Genomic DNA, 22554 nt, shown 5'->3' on the forward strand with positions numbered 1-22554 from the left:
ATCTCAAAATTGAAATCTCAAACTAAATGCTTCAACAATACTTTTTTTTTTTTCTTCCCTTTTAGTATTCTATCTTAGAAAATCCTCCTAACTCTTTTTTTTTTTTTTTTTTGTCGGACTTTACTTCTTTAACACTTGTTTTGTTTTGGTATAGTTATGGTATGGTATGATTTCCAGAACCTACCCATTGCTTGTCAAAAACATAAGTGCAATTTCAGCATAAGATGATGATAAAGGGCAACTATTTCTCTTGTAGCGTTGTTCATCAGGAAGAAAAACAATACGTACGCAACCAAATAAAAAAAATAAAAAATCAACCGACTTTAAAGCCAAATTTTAGCAAAATTTCACTAACCTTTCTCAACGGAAGCATCGATATTGCTGCTATCGTTGGTGTTATGATTATCATTTTGGTTGATTATTTGTGCTCTTGACCTCTCCAAATGCTTGGAACGGAGACGGCGCGTGTCATAACCGTCATATTGTGTGCCGATCTTACAACATAGAAGAATGACGGGTATATGTCCAACGATCCAGTAACAGGGTCTCACCTCATAATTTAAACTTTCTTCGAATTCTTAGGACATATCATAAAAGGGCACCTTCTTTAATTTCAGACAAGGCCCAAAGTCAAGGTATTCAAGAAGGGGCAATGCTCCTTCATCTATAATCAACGAATTCAATTCATCCGAGTCCCTACGCGTTAGTTCACCAAGTTTTGGAAACCCACCAGTCTTAAAATGCAATTGTTCTCCACTATATGCCTGCAGCAAGGTTACAAGCTCCAATAAGTTAGGTAGATTTTGAAGGGCTTTCAATGGGTCCTCCTTCAACCTTGACCAAAAAATCCTTAATCTGACAAGATGTTAAAGTCTTGAAATCCAACCCAGTAACTTCTCTAAACACCCCTTTAAGTGGATGCGCTGAAGACATTGTGATGGAGATGAAATGGTTTGTAAATCAATTATTTCATCTTCGCTTATTGTGCTTATATCTAGAGATTGAAGGTGGCTCATCTTTTCAATAGAGATACACAACGAACTCGTGGTTTCCTTTGAGAGGTTTTTCACTCCTAGCTTCCTCAGTTGGCTCAATTGTCCCAACTCTTTAACGAGATCAACCCCTTCATGTTTCAAATCAACATGATACAACTTTTGCAAGTCCATTAAAGACCCAACCCTCTTGGTATCTTTATCCCTTTTTCATAAGCTAAACTGAATATTATTTGATTGTTGCAATAGTAGGCTATAAGATGTCGCAACTTACGAAGCTTGCTGATCTCTACTACTATATCACACACTAAGAGCATCCACATTGGGGCTTGTATATGCCAAATGCTCCTAGCATTTGCCATTTAAGCCCCAAAACCCATTAGCAACAGAAAAACTATATCCCATATGCCAAAAAAAAAAAAAAAAAAAAAAAAAAAAAAGAGATTTAGCTATAGTACCATCTCAAATGTAAGATGGTACTATAGCTGAATGTTATAAAAAAAATATATATATTTTAATGGTTTTTTCCCCGGGAATTTCTCTCACCTCCTTCATTTTTTCTCATCTTTTCTCTTTCTTCGGTCTCTCTTTCTCCGTTCTCTCTAAATCCTCTGCTGTGTGCTATCTTCAGACCCAATCCTCTGCCCCTCTCTCTCCGATCAGTTATATATGCTTCTCTCTCTCCGATAATGATTCCGACGAGGCATCCGTGCTCCGATCCCCTTACCGATTCACTCCTCTCATAAATCGGTTTGGATTCACCGATTAACTCATCCCTTTTTACTGATTCACTCGTCCCTTAACGGATTCATTCATCTCAAGGGTTTGTGGGTTTGGATTAAGATTTTGTTTGCAAAATCTCTTCACGAAGCTCCATCGGTCTCTCAAATCAAATCAGGTGGGTTTTGTGTTTGTGTTTCTGCAATAAAAAGGGGGGGTTCAGCTTGTGTTTGTGTTTGGGTTTTGATCTAAGAATGGCTATTGATGTTTGCAGAGGTGGGATTCAGCTTCATCGGTTTTCGCTCTCTGTTGGATTAGCATCTTCAGAAACTTTGCTCAGGTTCAACTTCAATTACCAAAATCCCAATTTTATTAGATAATCATTATATTGTCATCATCATCTATGACACCTATCAAAGAACAAATGATAAAACTAGTTTTAGGTGAAGTTGGAATTGGTCGTGACTTCTTTGTTTATGGTTTTGATTTGGGACGTGAAATCTATTTCAGTCTTCAGAGTTCAAAGCCTTTGCTTTGATGTTTTTTTTCCATGGAATTTCATGATTAAGATGACTGGAATTTGGGTAACTGATAATGCTCAGAGCCAGCTGTAGTTCGCTCAATAACTCCAGCTATTGAGAAAACAATATCTTCAGCTATTGCAGAGTCTTTTCAGGTAAGAATCTTCAAGATCTTGCTCTTCTATAAGTTTGTTATTGTGGCAGGGTCTAATGGATGCTTTGTGTTGTAGAGAGGAGCGGGTGATAAGGCCATCAATCAATTGGAGAAATCTGTTAATGCAAAACTTGAAGCTACTGTTGCTAGGCAAATCCAAGCATAGTTTCAAACTTCTGGCAAACAGGCTCTTCAGGTAATTTTAAGTTTGACTTGACATAGTTTAAATGATATATTGATTAAGACACAATGTATAAATAGGGGAATTTTATTCTAATGACATGAGCAATCTATCTTTTATTACAGGATTCTTTAAAATCAAGTTTCGAAACGTCAATTATCCCTGCCTTTGAGATGTCATCTAAAACCATGTTTGAGCAAATAGATGCTACATTTCAGAAAGGAATGGTGGAACATACAAATGCAGCCCGGCAGCACTTGGAATCTACCCATTCTCCATTGGCACTTGCTCTTAGGGTGTGTATAAATGTTTCATATCACATAAATCATTAGAAAGCGGGTCTCAATCTATTGTCCTTTTTATTTAATGAATGTTTATCCCTTTCCTCTTATGGTCATGAATATAAACCTTACGGTTTTCAATTTAGACAATTACGTTGGATTGTGTAGGAAATGTAATAAGCAACATATGTTTATTTGCTGTTGAAAACATTTCACCATTGGTTACATTAGATTGCTCTGAACTGGCTGCGCTATAATATCAGCAGTTCATCATTGCATATCTATAAATAATAGGGTCATTTATACGGTGTGCTTTTCATATGTATTTCTATATTAAATCTTGAATGACTTTTAACATTTTTACTCCTATTTGCTTCCCAACAGTATACATTTTTATTTTGAAGCCATGTCCTAATATTTGGATTTTTGAACTTCTGTTTGTTTGAGATGATATGAAAAAATAATTCAGTACAGTGACAGTATGGTAGGTGAGTGATGACTGTTGGAAAATAGTGGGTATATATAAGGTTAAACAGACAGTGGACTTTTTCTGGTCAATTCTTATTGAATAACAGTGTCTGGTCAGATGAGAAAGTATTTTGGGGTTGATTCTGCTTATACTTTTTTGATGTTTCTGCTTTCGGAGAAAGAAAGAAAGTTTCATTATGCAAGTTCTCGTTTGTTTGTTGGCAACCATGTACTTCCCTGATACACTCATATCTTGCTATTCTCTTAATTGGAATTAAATGCACCTTTTATGGTTCTCAATTTTTTAATATTAGCCTGTTTTCTTTTATAATTAATCTTGTGTATTGCTTGGTTCAGATACTTATTTTTTGTTTTATTTCTTAATATTTTATTATTTGGTTCAGACATTTGGGTCTTATGCATGATGTGAATGGTAACGCTACACCTTTTATGTAGTTATTCTAGGCTCTGAGTAATTGAAGATAAAGCTGTTGGACACGTTAATTGCCCTTGCCTGTCTGTTACTTAGTTTGCAGCTATCTACACTCTGTTTGTATTTTCATCTGATTTTGAACTTTTTATGTAACTATGCAGGATGCGATTAATTCAGCATCAACAGTTACTCAAACTTTAGGTGGAGAATTGCTTGAGGGTCAGAGAAAGCTTCTATCTCTTGCAGCTGCAGGAGCAAACCCAAGTGCAGTAAATCGCTTGGTCTCCCAGTTATTGAGCGAACATTTATGGCAATTACAAGGGGAGTTGTAGGAACTTAAGTGTGTGAGTTATGCATGTGGAGTTTTATTGTAATTTGATATATGTATGAGTTTTCCAAAGACAACATTGATAGTTATGTATGTGGATTGTATCTATATATATGTATGTGGATTATAAAAGTTGATAAGTTGAGTACATTGATATTTGATAGGTTGTATGTATATATATATGTATGTGGATTTTAAAAATTGGCAGGTTGTATGTATATATATGTATGTAGATTTTTTAAGTTGACAGGTTCAATACATTGATATTTGGCAGGTTGCATTTATATGTATGTATGTGGATTTTTAAAGTTAGCAAGTTTGAGTAAATTGATATTTGGCAAGTTCTTTCTCAAAAAAAACGAAAAATTGGCAGATTCTCTGTGTGTGGTTGTTGAAATAGTTGGAAAGAAATTGAGTTGGAAAGAAATTTTCAGGTTGTGTGTGTGTGTGTGTGTGTGTGTGTGTGTGTAAATTGATATTTGGCAAGTTCTTTCTCAAAAAAAACGAAAAATTGGCAGATTCTTTCCACAATTTGGACAGTGGTGATTTAATTCCATAAGATGGAAGTTGTAATATTTGTGGCTTCATGCGTGCAAATTGAGTTAAATACAATCTTGCTTTGTGATATGGTATCCTTTTTTTTAACAATGCCCCACCATTTCTTTTTTTGAAATGGTGGGGGCATTGTTAAAAAAAATGCCCCCACCATTTCTTAGAGCCGTGGTTTGGTATCAATTCTTTGTCAGTCCAAAAAACATATGTATAACTTTAATTGGCTCTTAACATATTCTTTGTCACTCTCAAAAAAAAAAAAAAAAAAAAAAAAAAACATATTCTTTGTCAAAGTCGTTCTATTAGAGCATTTGCAGCAGTGGAGCTAAAAAGCTATAATACTATTTTAGCTCCACCAATATAACAAAAAAGCCTTGCAGCAGTGGAGGCAAAGCTATAATTTTTTGCTGATTTGCTACAGTGCACATCTATAAATAGATGTGCACTGTAGCACACATCTAAAAAAAATAATAATTTTTTATTCATCACTGATGCAACTTACATTATTTTTTTCCATTTCTTTTATCTATCTCACCGTGCTCTCTCTGTTCATCAAGCTCAGTTCTCTGTCCTTCTAAAAAAAAAAAGCTCAGTTCTCTCTGTTCATCAAGCTCTCATCTCTCTCATCTCCCAGCCCACGCCGGCGCCGTCCCAGCCCACGCCGTCGCCGTCCATGCCATCCTAGCCCACGCCGACGCCGTCTCAGCCCACGCCGCACCGTCTCAACCCACGCCGCGCCGTCCCACGCCGTCGCCGTCCCATGCCATCCCAGCCCTCGCCGTCGCCCTCGCCCTCCCAGCCCACGCCGTCCCAGCCGTCCCCTCAGCCCACGCCGTCCCAGCCGATCCACTTCAGGTCAATGCTCTCTTCTTTTGTAGTGAATTTTTTCATCTGGGTGTTTGTTGTTTTGGCTTAATTTTTTTTGGGTTTTGTGTTATTTTGTGGTGAAAAATGGTGTTGTCGCTATGTTGTTTTGGGCAAATGTTGTTATTTTTTTGCTGTTTTTGCTGGGTATAACATCCGAATTGAGGAATTTATTGGGAATTTTCTGTTTGCAGCAGTGGCAGTGGCGGCGGTGGCGGCAGTGGCAGCGGCGGCGGTGGCGGCAGTGGCAGCGGTGGCGGTGGAAGTTGCAGTAGCAGCGGCGGTGGCGGTTGCAGGTGGTTGTGATGGTTGTTTATTGAATGAGATATATTATTTTATTGTAGTGAATGTATTATTTTATTGTGATGTTTATATTATTTTATTGTGTTGAAAGCTAAAATAGATTCACTGCTGCAGCATGTATGTAGGTAAAATAGATAAAGTGATTTTTGGTGGAGCTAAAAAGCTAAATTTTTAGCTCCACTGCTGCGAATGCTCTTATCCCCGCTTGAACCAGAGTACTAATTTGCCCAGTAACGAGTCCCAAAGGATCACGGTAATTATATTAAAACGATTTGTATTTTTTCTTAAGCATGTACAATTCATACATACATATATGTCACTTAAGTTCGGATAATTTTTAATCATAATCTCGTATTTTATTAATTTTATTGACTTTCAGCGTATATCTTGCTGTTAAAAACTTGATTTTACAAGAATTATATATCGAAAATTCAATTTTACGTTGTTTGTTCCAAGAAAAATAGAAAACTTTATTCTCATCTTATACGAAATCTAGTCTGGCCAAACTGTAACTTTAATGCGGTGAGTTAATGAAAGAAAGACAGGACAGGCTCCTCTTTCGGCTATTCTTCCCTTTTTTATTTTTATTTATTTATTTAATTAATTTTTTAAATGAAAAAGGATGCGCTCTACTTCTTTCAGAAGAGAGAAGTAACGGTTGATTCTTTTATTTGAGGACATCCTATACTAAAATTACGATGAAAGTAAAGCTAATAAAGTTCCATGACAGGCAATATCTAATAACAGAGAAGAGCCAACTTCAGATGGCATGCGTTTCATTGGAGTAAGAAGAAAGGCAGATGGCAGAGACGGCAGTATCCTCTCTAATCGACAGGCTGCTTCACTTGCTGACCCAAGAAGCAAAACTGTTACGAGGCATCAATGGAGAAGTAGCTGACATCAAAGAAGAATTGGAGAGCATTCAGTCCTTCCTCAAGGATGCAGATGCAAGAGCGGCAGCAGAAGAAGACCCCAGTGAGGGAGTCAAAACTTGGGTGAAACAAGTACGAGAAGTTGCTTTCAAAATAGACGTTGCAATCGACCAATACTTGCTTCGCGTGGCACTACATGACACTCATCGGCGTGGCTTCTGTGGTTTCTTCCAGAAAACTACTCACTTACTCAAGTCATTGAAACCCTGTCATAAGATGGCGACTAGGATTCAGGAGATCAAAGCATCAGTGCAGAAAATCAAGGCAAGAAGTGAAAGATACGGCTTCCAATCCACTGGTCAAGGATCAAGCAGTGGTGCTCGGAATGTTAGGTGGCAAGACCTTCGAATGGCTTCTCTTTTTCTTGAAGACGTTGACGTTGTGGGCATTGAATCTCCTAAAGATGAATTAATTGGTTGGCTCATAAAAGGACACTCTCAACGTATAGTTGTTTTGGTGGTGGGAATGGAGAGACTGGGCAAGACCACTCTTGATTGTCATGCTTGGATCTCAGTGTCTCAATCATACAACATGATGGGTCTAGTAAGGAGCATGGTAAAGCAATTTTGCGAGGCAAGAAAGGAGTTTCATCCTGAGGGAATTGACTTAGCAGACAAGACGTCACTAATTAGCAAAGCAAGAGAATATTTACAAGAAAAAAGGTATGTAGTTGTATTTGATGATGTTCGGGAAATTGATTTTTGGGGGGAGATAGAACATGCTTTACCTGATAATACAAGAGGTCCAAGGATATTGATCAAACACGGAAGTTGGATGTTGCTAATTTTTGCAAAATATCTTCACATGTTAAAGTTCACAACTTGCAACCACTACTACCTAATAAGGCATGGGAGCTCTTTTGCAAAAGGGCGTTCCAATTTGAACTTGGAGGACACTGTCCCCCAATGTTGGAGAAATTATCTCATGACATTCTTGAGAAGTGTGAAGGATTACTGCTTGCCATTGTTGCTATAGGCGGTCTTTTGTCAACCAAGGACAAAACCTCTCTGAATGGCAAAAATTGCATGATAGCCTTGGATTTGAGTTAGGAATAAATCCTCATCTTNTTAGACTTATCTTATACGAAATCTAGTCTGGCCAAACTGTAACTTTAATGCGGTGAGTTAATGAAAGAAAGACAGGACAGGCTCCTCTTTCGGCTATTCTTCCCTTTTTTATTTTTATTTATTTATTTAATTAATTTTTTAAATGAAAAAGGATGCGCTCTACTTCTTTCAGAAGAGAGAAGTAACGGTTGATTCTTTTATTTGAGGACATCCTATACTAAAATTACGATGAAAGTAAAGCTAATAAAGTTCCATGACAGGCAATATCTAATAACAGAGAAGAGCCAACTTCAGATGGCATGCGTTTCATTGGAGTAAGAAGAAAGGCAGATGGCAGAGACGGCAGTATCCTCTCTAATCGACAGGCTGCTTCACTTGCTGACCCAAGAAGCAAAACTGTTACGAGGCATCAATGGAGAAGTAGCTGACATCAAAGAAGAATTGGAGAGCATTCAGTCCTTCCTCAAGGATGCAGATGCAAGAGCGGCAGCAGAAGAAGACCCCAGTGAGGGAGTCAAAACTTGGGTGAAACAAGTACGAGAAGTTGCTTTCAAAATAGACGTTGCAATCGACCAATACTTGCTTCGCGTGGCACTACATGACACTCATCGGCGTGGCTTCTGTGGTTTCTTCCAGAAAACTACTCACTTACTCAAGTCATTGAAACCCTGTCATAAGATGGCGACTAGGATTCAGGAGATCAAAGCATCAGTGCAGAAAATCAAGGCAAGAAGTGAAAGATACGGCTTCCAATCCACTGGTCAAGGATCAAGCAGTGGTGCTCGGAATGTTAGGTGGCAAGACCTTCGAATGGCTTCTCTTTTTCTTGAAGACGTTGACGTTGTGGGCATTGAATCTCCTAAAGATGAATTAATTGGTTGGCTCATAAAAGGACACTCTCAACGTATAGTTGTTTTGGTGGTGGGAATGGAGAGACTGGGCAAGACCACTCTTGATTGTCATGCTTGGATCTCAGTGTCTCAATCATACAACATGATGGGTCTAGTAAGGAGCATGGTAAAGCAATTTTGCGAGGCAAGAAAGGAGTTTCATCCTGAGGGAATTGACTTAGCAGACAAGACGTCACTAATTAGCAAAGCAAGAGAATATTTACAAGAAAAAAGGTATGTAGTTGTATTTGATGATGTTCGGGAAATTGATTTTTGGGGGGAGATAGAACATGCTTTACCTGATAATACAAGAGGTCCAAGGATATTGATCACAACACGGAAGTTGGATGTTGCTAATTTTTGCAAAATATCTTCACATGTTAAAGTTCACAACTTGCAACCACTACTACCTAATAAGGCATGGGAGCTCTTTTGCAAAAGGGCGTTCCAATTTGAACTTGGAGGACACTGTCCCCCAATGTTGGAGAAATTATCTCATGACATTCTTGAGAAGTGTGAAGGATTACTGCTTGCCATTGTTGCTATAGGCGGTCTTTTGTCAACCAAGGACAAAACTCTCTCTGAATGGCAAAAATTGCATGATAGCCTTGGCTTTGAGTTAGGAATAAATCCTCATCTTGCAAGTGTTAGTAAAATTTTATCCCTAAGTTTTGAAGACCTACCTTACAACCTCAAATCTTGCTTCTTATACCTTGGTATGTATCCAGAGGACTAATCTATTAGTTGCGTAAGATTGATTCGACAATTGATAGCTGAAGGTTTTGTGAAAGCAAAGGAGGGTAAAACATTTGAGGAGGTTGAACAAGAATACTTGACTGAATTAATCCATAGAAGCTTGGTTCAAGTATCAATGGTCAATTTTGATGGAAAAGTTAGACAATGCTAACTCCATGATCTTTATCGTGAGATCATCCTTCAAAAGATGAAAGATTTGAGTTTTTGTCATGTTTTGTCAAAACAAGAGTCAAACTTTGAAGGATTCACTTGACATATGTCAGTAGATGGAGTTTCATATAGTGTATTGAAGGGATTTGAGGATACTCACATTCATTCTCTTTTATTGTTCAATCTGATGAATTCCCTAAGTCCTTTATGAGTACTTTCTTTTTTGATTTCAAGCTTTTGAAAATAATGTATTTTGAAGATGCTCCATTGGATTGCATTCTTGAAGATGTGGGAGTTTTATTTCACTTAAGGTATTAAGTTTAAGAAATACCCAAGTAAAAATACTTCCAAAATCCATTTGAAAGTTGCAAAATTTGGAGACTTTAGATTTAAAGCAATCCTTAGAGCATCCACATCCGGATGCTATATCTCATCTTATTTTACCATCTCAAAAAGCTACTTTATCTATTATACCATACCATTTTACAATACACCAACATTCCAAAACTCTATATCTCATCCTTTTATTAAAATATTATTTTTTTTAATCTTTCTTTATTATTACTTTTCCAACCATCATTTTTTTGTTTCAAATTCAACTATTTGGAATATCCTCAACAACCTGCCAAAATTTTTTTCTTTTCAATTTCTTCACACACACACACAACCTGGCAATTTCTTCTTTCCACATAGAACTTGCCGTCACACACACACACACACACACACACACACACAACTTGCCAATTCCTTTCCAACACACACACAGACACACAACCTGGCAATTTCTTCTTTCCAACACACACACACACACACACACACACACACACACACACACACACACACACACACACACCTGAAAATTTCTTTCCAACTCAATTTCTTTCCAACTATTTCAACAACCACACACAGAAAAAAAAAAAAAAAAAACTCTCATATTGCTTAAGAGAGTGTGTTGTATATAATATAACTTGTCTTATACTCTTTTAAAAGTTACAATAGCTTTTGAGTAGAGTTTGTAGTGTGACTTTTAACTCTCTGATTGAATTTTTAAGTTTGATCTTATGTGCCAGTTAAAAATAACTTTTTATTAAAGCATAGTATCTAATCATCTAATAATTTTGTGAGTTTCAGTTGGTTCAACTGATAAGGTTTCGGACGCCATAGAATAAAACTCTCTAATATATATATATATATATATAAACTCAAATTTTAGGCTAAGCTAGTCTTTTTTCTTTTTCTTTTTTTTTTTTCTTTTTTAAAAAGAAGATAATGATGTCTACATTTTGGATGAGTGTTAAAAAGGAAACCCAAAAATTTGTATCTGTCTAGGACTCTAGTGGGAAGCATAAAGTGAAACACTAAAAGTGGAACAAGATATTTGTATTCATGATACCCTCTAGTTATTCAAGAAAGTATTTGGTATTAAATGATACAATGTAAATAGTATCAAAATCCAATAAGTGTGAGATATATCAATAAAAAATAGCTATCCTACTAATAAATGAAAGACATATATTAGTGGGTAGCTATTTTTATACACATAACTCTCATTTATTAGATTTTAATATGGGTGACTTGATATTATTTGATACAAAATACTTTTTTCTAGTTGTTCACTTCTCTTGAATTCATTGCTTACATAACCCCTATATATGCCCTAACGCATGTGTGAGGATTTTGGTTAAAATACCTTATTGATTTTTATATTTAAGATTTTTTTTTTTTTTAAACTTTAGACCTTATGCTTTCAAAACTCTCAATTTAGTCCTTGGATTTTATCAAAAAATTTCTTTTTAGTTCTTACCATCATCTCAATAAAAGAACTTGTTGATGTTGCTAATAGAATGCTCAGTTGATAGTTGACACACACACACACATAACTAATAAAATAAAATAAAAAATATTTAATTAACATTTTAAAAAATCCATATCAATATTTGAATAAAAAAATCCTCATAAAAAATTCCTTAATTTTAAAGTAGAAGAAAAAAAATGAAACTAAAAAATAAAAACTAAATCTAAATATTTTTTTTCTTTGGTTTTCTTGGCCACCAAAACACACATCAATTGTTTTTTGGATTCGATATAATATACACAAATCACTGTTATTTACACCACCGAGCAATTCACCTAGGCCTAGACCAAGCAAACAATTCACCGATATCGAGTTTGGGAATTAAGCCTCTATTATTTCTTGGGTGCTTGACTCTAGAGGGTAACTTCTTCAGTTGTTGGCAATGCTCAATGTTCAATTTTTCAAGAAGGCATGATGCTTCTTTTTCTATAATCAATGAATTTGATCCATACAAATATCTAATTCGCAATTGCACTCCATTTTACGCTTCCGTTCCCAATATGAGCTCCAATAGATTAGGTAGATTTTGGAAGGCTTTAAATGGATCATTACTCAACCTAGTCCAACAAATATATTAGTTTTTTTTTTTTTTTTAATAGCAAAATATGTAAGTTGACTAGGTGTGAATGACTTTAAGAGATTTAGGTGTAGATGAAATATGCTGTAAATCAATGATATCACCTTGGTTGATCAATTTAGTTTATTCAAAGAAATAAAAAATGTATTCACAATCTGTTGTCCACTTAGAAAAATTTTGCATAGATTTCTGCTTTCTACGTAAATTCTAAATACCTTAAATGTGTCATCTTTTTGAAGTGAGCATAGAAATATCTTTTAATACTAGACCATTCTCTCACTGGTACCAATTTTGGTCTAACCTAAAGCACCTGATCAAAGGGGCCGGGATTTGTCCCCAATTCTAGAATTCCCAATAAAAGTAATAGTGAAAAGGGAGAGATCAAATGCCCAGAGAGAACAATTCAAAGAGGTTCATATACTTTTTAATAATAATAATCAATTACGAGGTGACAGCAATCATACTGAGGAAAATAGAAACAACAACGAAAGCAAACAACAACGAAAGGGAAAATTTTTCCTTTCACACACAAAAATCAACCTACCATCCACTAACCATTCTTCATTTTATTAAAATAAGAATTTTACATTCACACACAAAAATGAACCTACAATCCACTAACCATTCTTCATTTTATTAAAATTGCTATAGTGAGACTTTACCCAAGAAAAGAAAAAGGATCATTTTAGGTCTTTTAATTATGCTAATACTGTTATATTTTTCTTCTCCACCTTTCTAGTATTAATAAATGAGTGTTACTATAAGTCTATAATCACTTGAAAGTTGTAACCACCTAATATATCTAGAGACATAATTAATTTCACACAATTAATGTTTTCAACGTGCTTTCAAAAAAAAAAAAAAAAAATGTTTTCAACGTGATTGGGGTTCACAATATGTTAAGTGTTTGTGGGAAGATTGACCATGTGAAATTAATGTTAATGCCATAATATTGTTTGTCCATTTTAAACCAATACGAGCTTGTCCAAACTCTTGCACATCAATAAAAAGAAAGGGGATCCTCGTAAATGGTCACCGGTGTGGTGCCAGTCACGAAGTTTTCGATGGTAAAGTCAGCGAACAGAAGTCAAGGAATAAAAAGAATTCTATGATTAGAGTGAGAGGTGATCAATGTGTATGTGCCTTGTCTAGGATTTGGTAGATCCTATAAATAGGCTTGCCTTGCTAGCCGTTGTCCCTCTTGAATGGTGACTTGAAAGCTGGTTTGGTAACGTCTCAGGCCTACTCAATTCGGCCTTAATGGAGGTTCCAACAGTCTTATCTCTGATATATAATCGTCAGGGTATTAAATTGCAGTATTTATGGCCCTCTATCCTTGTCTAGGCTGGCTCCTCTGGATGAGGGTTATTATTTGGTCTATCATTTGTAATTACTTCATTTTTTCCCCCATATTAAGTGTGGGTATTTTCATAAAATATCTTGGGAGCCTGAGAGAGAATATTGTAGATCCCCCCATATTACATCTCTTCTTTGTTCTTCTCTTTGATGAAAGATTGACCATGATTAGGCTTACTATTTAGATCTTGAAATTTGAAAATTAATGCCACAAACTTAAAATAATTATAATAAAATAAATAAAATAAACACAAAAAACTATTTTTTTTATCCCTATAAGTTAGGGTTGTAACAAATTAAATTTTATATTTTCAAAATTAATACATTGAACATTCCTATAAAAAAAATACATTGAACAAAAAATAAGATATTTTTCTTAGAATAATATATTAATTAAACCCCCAATTTTCAAAATTAACAAATTTATTCTAACTTTCAAAAAGTCACATTGAACCACATACCATTTAAGTATGTTAATCATGTACATGCGGGCCAGCGAGGCAATGTTTAATAAACCATGCTCTTTTCTTGTGGGTCTCCTCCTCCTACCCACTGAAGTTAACGTGGGCGACCATGGAAAGATAAAAAATTTACCATATATAACTACTCCATATGTCTTTTTGATCAAGTGTGGTTATTTTATGAAATATTATGGAGTAATATGAGGAACAAGTCTTGAACATTGCAAATGTGATGTGTAGGAATCTTGCTAGAGATTACAATTACAGTGTAAAAGTCAATCTTGCCCTGTGTGAGAATTTGTGAAAGAAAACTCTAATTGCATTAATTAGAAAATGATTGTACAAGAGTTATTTTATACAAGAGCTGAAGCAAAAACAAACTCCTAACAAACTCCACATTATACGGATCTAAGCTGTATAACCAACCAAATCATTACACGTGTACATAGTGGTTATTTTATGAAATATTATGGAGTAATATGAGGAACAAGTCTTGAACATTGCAAATGTGATGTGTAGGAATCTTGCTAGAGATTACAATTACAGTGTAAAAGTCAATCTTGCCCTGTGTGAGAATTTGTGAAAGAAAACTCTAATTGCATTAATTAGAAAATGATTGTACAAGAGTTATTTTATACAAGAGCTGAAGCAAAAACAAACTCCTAACAAACTCCACATTATACGGATCTAAGCTGTATAACCAACCAAATCATTACACGTGTACATGTATAAATAACTTCTAAACTACAAAAATGAACTAATCCTAAACTACAAGTTGCACAAGCTGTTGACTAAAGGACTGTCGTATTGCTATAACTGATGCAATCTTCCACTCCTCTGTTTTGGGCCCCTGCCTCTCTGCCTGAAAGTTTGTCTCTCTCTCTCTATATCTCAGTGCTTGTTCATCTTAGCTTGCAACATTAGACTTGCCCTTCTGATACCCTGTGGGAGTTGTCTAATAAAATTTCAAATCAAAGAGGTAACAATTGGTCTTGGACTTTGTCTTCGCGCATTACTTAGAACATATAATACCTTCTTGCAAGTTGCAAAAAGGGGGAAGTGAATATAATTGATACTATTATACACTATAAGGTTAGTTTAAACCATAACTGATTAGCCTTCAATCAGCTAATACTTTTTTTCTGTTCCTAACATGTACATCTAGGGTTCGAACCTTCCTCTCTTAAGGTATGCTTACATTATATTCTTATAAAATAATAATATTATACTTTCCCAAGCATCTTATAGGTTTGCAAGAAAGATCAAAACCACAAAGAGAACAATTCATAGAAGTTCAAATCCTTTCACAAAACAAAATAAATTTAGGAGGTGATTCCATCCGTAATTAGGAAAATATTAACACCAACCAACCCTTGATTTCTTTAGTTTTGTGAATTTAAATGAGAGGTAGAGTGAAGGAGATAAGGATTAAACTCAGGATCTCATGTTTTAATACCATGTTAAATTACCAATTGTCTCAAAAGTTTAAGATATTGGAATATGGTAAAATTAATTATTTAACTCAAGAAGGGGCAATGCTTCTTCGTCTATAATCAACGAATTCAATTCATCCAAGTTCCTAAGCGTTAGTTCACCAAGTTTTGGAAACCCTCCACCAGTCTTAAAGTGGAGTTGTTCTCCACTGTATACCTGCATTGAGAAGCCTTTAAGTAGATGTGCTGAAGACTTTGAGGTGGAGATGAAATGGTTTGGAAATCAATTATTTCATCTTCACTTATTGAGCTTATATCTAGAGATTGAAGGTGGCTCATCTTTTCAATAGAGATACACAAAAAACTCATGGTTTCCTTTGAGAGGTTTTTCACAGGATAAACAAACGGTGACAACTTACAAGGTGATTGCAACAATAGGGAAAAAAAATTAAAAGGAAAGGTAGTCATTAATTGTGGCAAAGACATCACTTATTTGAGGGTAACAACGAGCTTAACAAAAGATACAAATACAGGCATTTGATTTGAAAAGAAATGCCACTGATTTTCTAGGTGTTTGTTTTACATAAATTCACCCAACAACTCACGATTCTACCTATTCGACTACTTCTAACTACTCTTCAGGCCTTGAGTAAAAATATCTCTTGGTTTTCCTCCAGTCGGCCTTTTGATTTACCTAGGCCCTCTTCAAACCCCTGGTCTTCTTCAATCTGAACTGATGAGTTGGGCCTTCGCCCACCTGATCCCCCAACCTCATTATAGTACGCAAACCATGCTAGGATTTGAAGTACCTGGTTGGCTACATAATGTTGGGCTTTATCTACAATCTCAGCTAACCTGATATAGCTTTGTGTCTTCAATGAAAGAGTGAAAAATGGAGCTTGGCGGGTACATTTGGAAGAATATTGAAAGGAAGGGTAGGAAGTTGCTGCGGACGTAGTTTGAGTTGCCTTGTATGGGGATTTGAGTTGAGTTGTTTGTTTGCTTAGAAAACAAAAGAAACATAAAGGGAAAATAATAATAAAATATGAAAATAAAAATAATTAAGAATGAAAAATAATTATTTAAATAAAATATAATGTAGAATAGATACTCTGATGTGAGGTGTTTTAAAAAGTGATTAGATGAAAAAAAAATGTAAGTTCTTATATTAAAATAGACAAAATAATTTGCATGAGTTGTAGCAAATGTTTTGACCGTTCTTCTAACTCATTTGCTACAAGGCCAAGTATTTTTTCCTTATCGAACATTGTGGAATTCAAAATAGCAAACTCTTATTATTATTTTAAATTCCGTAGCTTAGTCACCATGTCTCATTTTAAAGAGGTTCATATCCTCTCACAAACAAACAATTACAGGGTCATTGCAATTCTAACGAGGAAATAGTCACACCAACAAAGCCATCATTGTAGCAAAAAAAAAAAAAAAAAGGTTCAAAACCACTTATTTGGGCCAAAACAATGAGAAGCAAAATATAGGAGAAAACGACAAACATCAAACATGTAAAAGAAAACCACATGATTTCCTACTTGATTCTCTTCAAAAACAAGCCCAATAACGTGTCCCAGCAGCAACAATTATAATCACCTCCGCATCCATGTCTGTAGACAAAGCCCAACAATTCTAGTGTCAAGAATCAAGATTTATATAAAAATATGGTCTAATAGGACTATTGTTTAAAAAAAAAAAAAGATCTAATAGGACTATTGAGGATTCAAACTATTAAATCATCATATTATGGGGAAGAGCATACTTACTGATTTAAATTAGCATCACTAAGTAGAAAATGATTGTTTACCTACCACAAGTGGACAAAGTTTGATTAGTAATGAAGAAGTTAACACTAGAAAATAATAAAATAAAAACAACGTAAAAATATGACTAAATATCTCATAATTGAAATCTCAAATTAAATGCTTCAACAAATTCATTTTAATCACTCTATCTAATAAGAGAAAATGTTTTAACAATGGTCAATTCCCTCTGTCACTTGCTTTGTTTTGTTTTGATACAGTATTCACCCAATTTAGCAAATGAGCTTCTGCCTCTACCTTTTTTCACAAAGTGCAATTTAAGGCAAATATGAAAAATCAGCAAAATCCAAACAAACAGACCATGGAAGCAGTAAGTGGTGAATCACATATTTCAACAAATGTAAAATAAAATGGACTACAATTGCTTTTAACTATACAAATCTACAACACAAATCCCACCACATTATTTACCAGTAAAAGAAGAAAACCCAAGTCAAAAAATGAAAAAGAAAAACACGAAATTTAAAGCCAATTTTTAGCTAAATTGCACTAACCTTTCTCAACTAAGCATTGATATTGTTGCTATCATTCTCATAATGATTATTGTTTTGGTTTATTGTTTGCCCTTCGAACCCCATCAAATGCTTGGAACGGAGAATGTGGGCCTCAAAACCGTAATATCCTATGCAAACCTTGTGAGTGAGATAAACGATTGGTACATGCTCAACGATCCAATAACGTTGTCCTTGCTTAGGATCCAAACTTTCTTCGAATTTCTGGGGCATATCATGAAATCTCAGTTCTTTGAGGCTTCTCAGATGATATATTCCAGATGGCACAACTTTTAGTTCTAGACAAAGCCCAATTGAAAGAATTTCAAGAAGAGGCAATGCTCCTTCATCTATCATTAATGAATTCAATACATTCAAGTGTAGGAGAGATAGCTTCTTGAGTTTTGGAAACCCTCCTATCTTTAAATGCAATTGCTCTCCATTGTATGCTTTCTCTGAGATTTTGAGCTCCAACAAATTAGGCACATTTTGAAGGGCATTCAATGGGTCATCATTCAACCTTGACCAAAAAATCCATAATCTGACTAGATGCTGAAGCTTTGGAATCCAATCTGGAAACTTCTCTAAAGGCCCTCTTATGTAGAGGTGTTGAAGATATCGAGGTGGCAATGAAATGGATTGTAAATCAATTATCTCATCTTCGCTTATTGAGGCTATATCAAGAGATTGAAGGTGGTTCATCATTTCAATAGAGGCACACAAAGCCTTTGCTGCTTCCTTTGAAAGGTTTTTCACGCCTAGCTTCCTCAATTGTCTCAGCTTTCCCAACTCTTCAATCAAATCAAACCCACCATGATTCAAATCCATATGATACAGCTTTTGCAACTCTATTAAATACCCAACACCATTTTGTATCTTTACACCTTTTTCCCAAGCCAAACTAAAATCTTTTTGATTGTCACGATAGTAGGCTATAAGATTTCGCAACTTACAAAGCTTGTTAATCTCTACTGGTATATCGGACACTAGGGATTGCTTTAGATATAGAGTCTCCAAATTTTGCAACTTTCCCATGGATTTTGGAAGCATTTTTACTTGGGTATATCTCAAACTCAAGTACCTTAAATGAAATAAACTTCCTACATCTTCAGGAATGCAATCCAATGGAGCATGCTTGAAATTTGCAACTTTCAAAAGCTTAAAATTAGCACAAAATGTACTCATGAAAGGCTTCGGCAATTCATCGAGATTAAACAATAAAAGAGAATGAATGTGAGTGTCCTCAAATCTCTTCAATACATCATATGAAACTCTGTCTACTGACATACGTCGAGTTAGTCCTTCAAAGTTGGACTCTTGATTTGAAAGAATATGACAAAATCTCAAATACTTTATCTTTTAAAGGATGACCTTGCGCAAGATATCATGTAGTTGACATTCTCTAACTTTTCCAGAAAAGTCGACCTTTGATACTTGTACCAAGTTTCTATGTATTAATTCAGTCAAGTACTCTTGTGCAACCTCCTCAAACGTTTCGCCCTCCACTGCTTTTACAAAGCCTTCAGCTAACCATTGTCGAATCAATCTTGTGCAATTAATAGAGTAGTCCTCTGGATACATACCAAAGTATAAGAAGCAAGATTTGAGGTTGTAAGGTAGTTCTTCAAAACTTAAGGATAGAATTCTGTTGACACCTGCAAGATGTGGATTTCTTCCTAACTCAAAGCCAAGATTATCATGCAAGTTATGCCATTCAAAGAGAGTTTTGTCCTTGGTTGACAAAAGACCACTTATAGCAACAATTGCAAGCGGTAATCCTTTGCACTTCTCAAGAATATCGTGAGATAATTTCTTCAACACTGGGGGACAATGTCCTCCAAATTCAAATTGGAATGTCCTTTTGCTAAAGAGCTCCCATGCCTTATTAAGTGGTAGTGGTTGCAAGATGTGAACATGAACAAGTGAAGATTTTTTGCAAAAATTAGCAACCTCCCACTTTCGTGTTGTGATCATTATCCTTGCACCTTTCATATTATCAAGTAAAGCATGTTCTATTTCCCCCCAAAAATTGATTTCCCAAACATCATCAAATACAACTACATACTTCTTTCTTGTAAGTATTCTCTTGCTTTCCTAATTACAGACATCTTGTCAACTGAGTCAATTCCCTTTGGAGGAAACTCCTTTCTTGCCTCGTAAAATTGCTTTATCATGATCCTTAGTAGATCCACCATGTTGTATGACTGAGACACTGCGATCCAAGCATGACAATCAAAGTGTCCTCTCACCATGTGGTGATCATAGACTTTCTTGGCCAGAGTGGTTTTGCCCAGACCCCCCCATTCCCACCACTGAAACCACAGTACGGTGAGATTGTCCTTCTACTAGCCAACCGATCAATTCATCTCTAGGAGATTCAATGCCCACAACTTCAGCATCATCAATAAAAAGAGAAGCCATTCGAGGGTCATGCCACCTAAGATTCTGAGAACCACTGCTTGATCCTTGACCAGTGGATTGGAATCCATATCTTTCACTTCTTTCCTTGATTCTCTGGAGTGATGTTTTGATCTTCTGAACCTTATTGGCTATTTCGTGCCAAGGTTTTAACATTGTAATCAAGCGAGCTGATTTTTGGAGGATACCACTGAATCCAAGACGCCGATGAGGATGATGTTGAGCCATCTGAAGCAAGTACTCGTCCATGAAAACATCTATGTGAAAAGCTTCTTCTCTTACTTGTTTCACCCAAGTTTTGACACCCTCGCTCAGGTCATCCTCTGCTGTGGCCCTTGTAACTGCGTCCTTGAGGAAGGACTGAATGCTCTCCAGTTCATCTTTGATATCAGCTACTTCTTCATGGATGTCTCGTAACAGTGTTGCTTCTTCGCCCAACAAGGAAATCAGCTTCTCGATAAGAGCGGATACTGCTTCTGCTGCCATGTGCCTCTCTTCTTACTCCAAGGAAACGTCTGTTATTTCTTCTGTTTTTGGCTCTTCCCTATAATCAAGTGGACTTTTTGGGTTCCTTTCTATGATCAAGCTTCCACCCACTTTTTCTAAACTATTTTTTTGCTTTTCTTCTTTCTAGCTTTTGAGTCAGATTAGTCTGCTTTAGTCACGTTGTCGGAAACAACAATCATGTCTTAACACTACGGAATTTTCACTTTGCCGCCCATCATAACCCCACACCTTGTAATTCTTAATTTCCCACCCCTAGGTCCCAGCTAACTCATAATGCGCTAGGAGCTTTAGGATTTTATATCGCTCAGTGGTTCAGATTTTGTGTACCTGTATTGTTTATTGTCAATGCCATTTCCACTTCCTTTGCTATTGAGGTCGAATATTATTTCTTAATCCCACATTGCGGAATTCATAATATCTTATTTTAGGTTGGAGATTGCACAAAGAACATCCGGAATGGGTTTTGAATAGCAACAATGAGCACTAAAGCAAAGTTATACCCCAGTGGCAGTGATTCATTGATGAAGAATATCAGAAAGTGTAATGGATGATGGGAAACAGAATCAACGACAAGTCGTTTTCATCTACTTGTTTTCTATTGTTTAAATTAAAACACAGTACAAGCTGCATGTCGTGCCTTCTTAGAGGCCGTTATTATGGTTATTACTGTGCAACAGTTACCACCAAAATAAATTCTCTTTTGGCCAACACAACAATTTACGTATCAAAGCCAATTTTTTTTTTTTTTCTTTTTGGTCCTAAATTTTTCTTTGTTATAATATTTTTTTCTATAAACTTGAAACATAAACCTTGTTAGAAAGTTCAAGCGACTCTACTTCAACTATACCAAAAAGGGGCAATTGACAGACTTTTAATGTTACAAAATTTGTGGTCAATTCCAGATCAAGTGGATCTGTGGCCAATTCTAGAATTCCCAATTAAAGCAATAGCTCATAAAAGAGAGAGAGCAAAACCCAAGAAAGCACAATTCAAACAGGTTCATATCCTTGATAGTACAAAATAAAAAATTACAGGATGATTGCAATTTTAATGAGGAAAATATTAACACCAACGAACCCATGATTGTGGCAAAAGAAACACTAATTATATGGGCTGAAACAATGAGCAGCACGCTAGAGGAGACAAAGTAAAACCACACAATTTCCTACTTTATTGTTTGGAAAAGAAAAATCCCAACGCGGCCCAACAGCAACAATTATCTTCACTTCCCGTCCAAGTCCGCAGACAAAGCCCAACAATACCAGAGCTAAGGTGCACATAAAATATTATATAATTGGAATATTGAGAGATTCAAATTATTAATGCGTCATATTGTTGGGGGGGGGGGGGGGGGGGAATTATACTAATGAAGAAATTTATACTAAAAAATAAAAAGAATTACCCTAAAAATCTCAAATTGAAATCCCAATTTTGTTTTTTTTTTTTTTTGAAGGAAATCCCAATTTAATTCTTCAACTAAACTTTTTTTAATACCCTATCTAAATAGATTGAGTTGGGGTTAGAAAGAAATTTATAAAATATATATATATATGATTTTAAAATCCTTATAGCAATGTTTTGACAATGTTCACTTCTCTCTGTCGTTTTTTTTTTTTAATACAAGTATTGTTCAATACTATGTCTACTCTAGCACACGCCCAGTTCTAGCAAAGTACTTCTATAATTTCACAGAAGTGCAATTTAAGCCTAACTTGAAAAATCAACAATTCCACAAATGAAAAATTATAAGGAAAACAGTTGCTTTGTACTATACAAATCTACAACACAATTGCCACAACATTATACACAAAAAAAAAAAAAAAAAAAAAAAAAAAAAAGCCAAATCTAAAGCCATTTTTAAAAGCAGAATTGCACTAACCTTTTTCGACTAATTAACCATTGATATTGTTGCCATCATTCTTGCTCTGATCATCACTTAGGTTAATTGTTTTCCCTCTTGACCCCACCAAATGTTTGGAACGGAAAATGTGAATGTCATAGCTATAATACCGTGTGAACCTTGGCGATTAGA

General features: G+C 35.5%; 2 protein-coding genes, 1 long non-coding RNA gene and 1 pseudogene across 3 annotated transcripts; 2 read left to right on the top strand and 2 right to left on the bottom strand.

The window, feature by feature from the left end:
- The first annotated feature begins 1514 nt into the window (after positions 1–1514).
- On the top strand, positions 1515–4308 carry LOC136065948 (uncharacterized). The gene is made up of 6 exons (XR_010627524.1): positions 1515–1890; positions 1987–2052; positions 2223–2388; positions 2464–2583; positions 2694–2864; positions 3912–4308. It is a non-coding gene; the product is annotated as an uncharacterized LOC136065948 (long non-coding RNA).
- Positions 4309–8126: 3818 nt separating this feature from the next.
- LOC112006282 (disease resistance protein RPM1-like) lies at positions 8127–9422 on the top strand. Its single transcript, XM_024038566.1, has one exon. It carries the CDS (start codon positions 8127–8129, stop codon positions 9420–9422), a length of 1296 nt encoding a protein of 431 aa, XP_023894334.1.
- An 8187-nt stretch (positions 9423–17609) lies between these two features.
- Positions 17610–18884, bottom strand: LOC111987191 (disease resistance protein RPM1-like). The gene has a single exon (XM_024018899.1). It carries the CDS (start codon positions 18882–18884, stop codon positions 17610–17612), a length of 1275 nt encoding a protein of 424 aa, XP_023874667.1.
- A 72-nt stretch (positions 18885–18956) lies between these two features.
- LOC111987190 (disease resistance protein RPM1-like) lies at positions 18957–20501 on the bottom strand (annotated as a pseudogene).
- Between the last annotated feature and the right edge of the window lie 2053 nt (positions 20502–22554).

This window comes from Quercus suber, unplaced genomic scaffold (assembly GCF_002906115.3).
Source record: "Quercus suber isolate HL8 unplaced genomic scaffold, Cork oak 2.0 scaffold_1366, whole genome shotgun sequence".
NCBI classification, from domain to species: Eukaryota; Viridiplantae; Streptophyta; class Magnoliopsida; order Fagales; family Fagaceae; genus Quercus; species Quercus suber.

Coding starts and splice junctions, on each gene's coding strand:
- LOC112006282 (XM_024038566.1), top strand. CDS start 8,127: ATGGCAGAGACGGCAGTATCCTCTCTAATCGACAGGCTGCTTCACTTG.
- LOC111987191 (XM_024018899.1), bottom strand. CDS start 18,884: ATGTCAGTAGACAGAGTTTCATATGATGTATTGAAGAGATTTGAGGAC.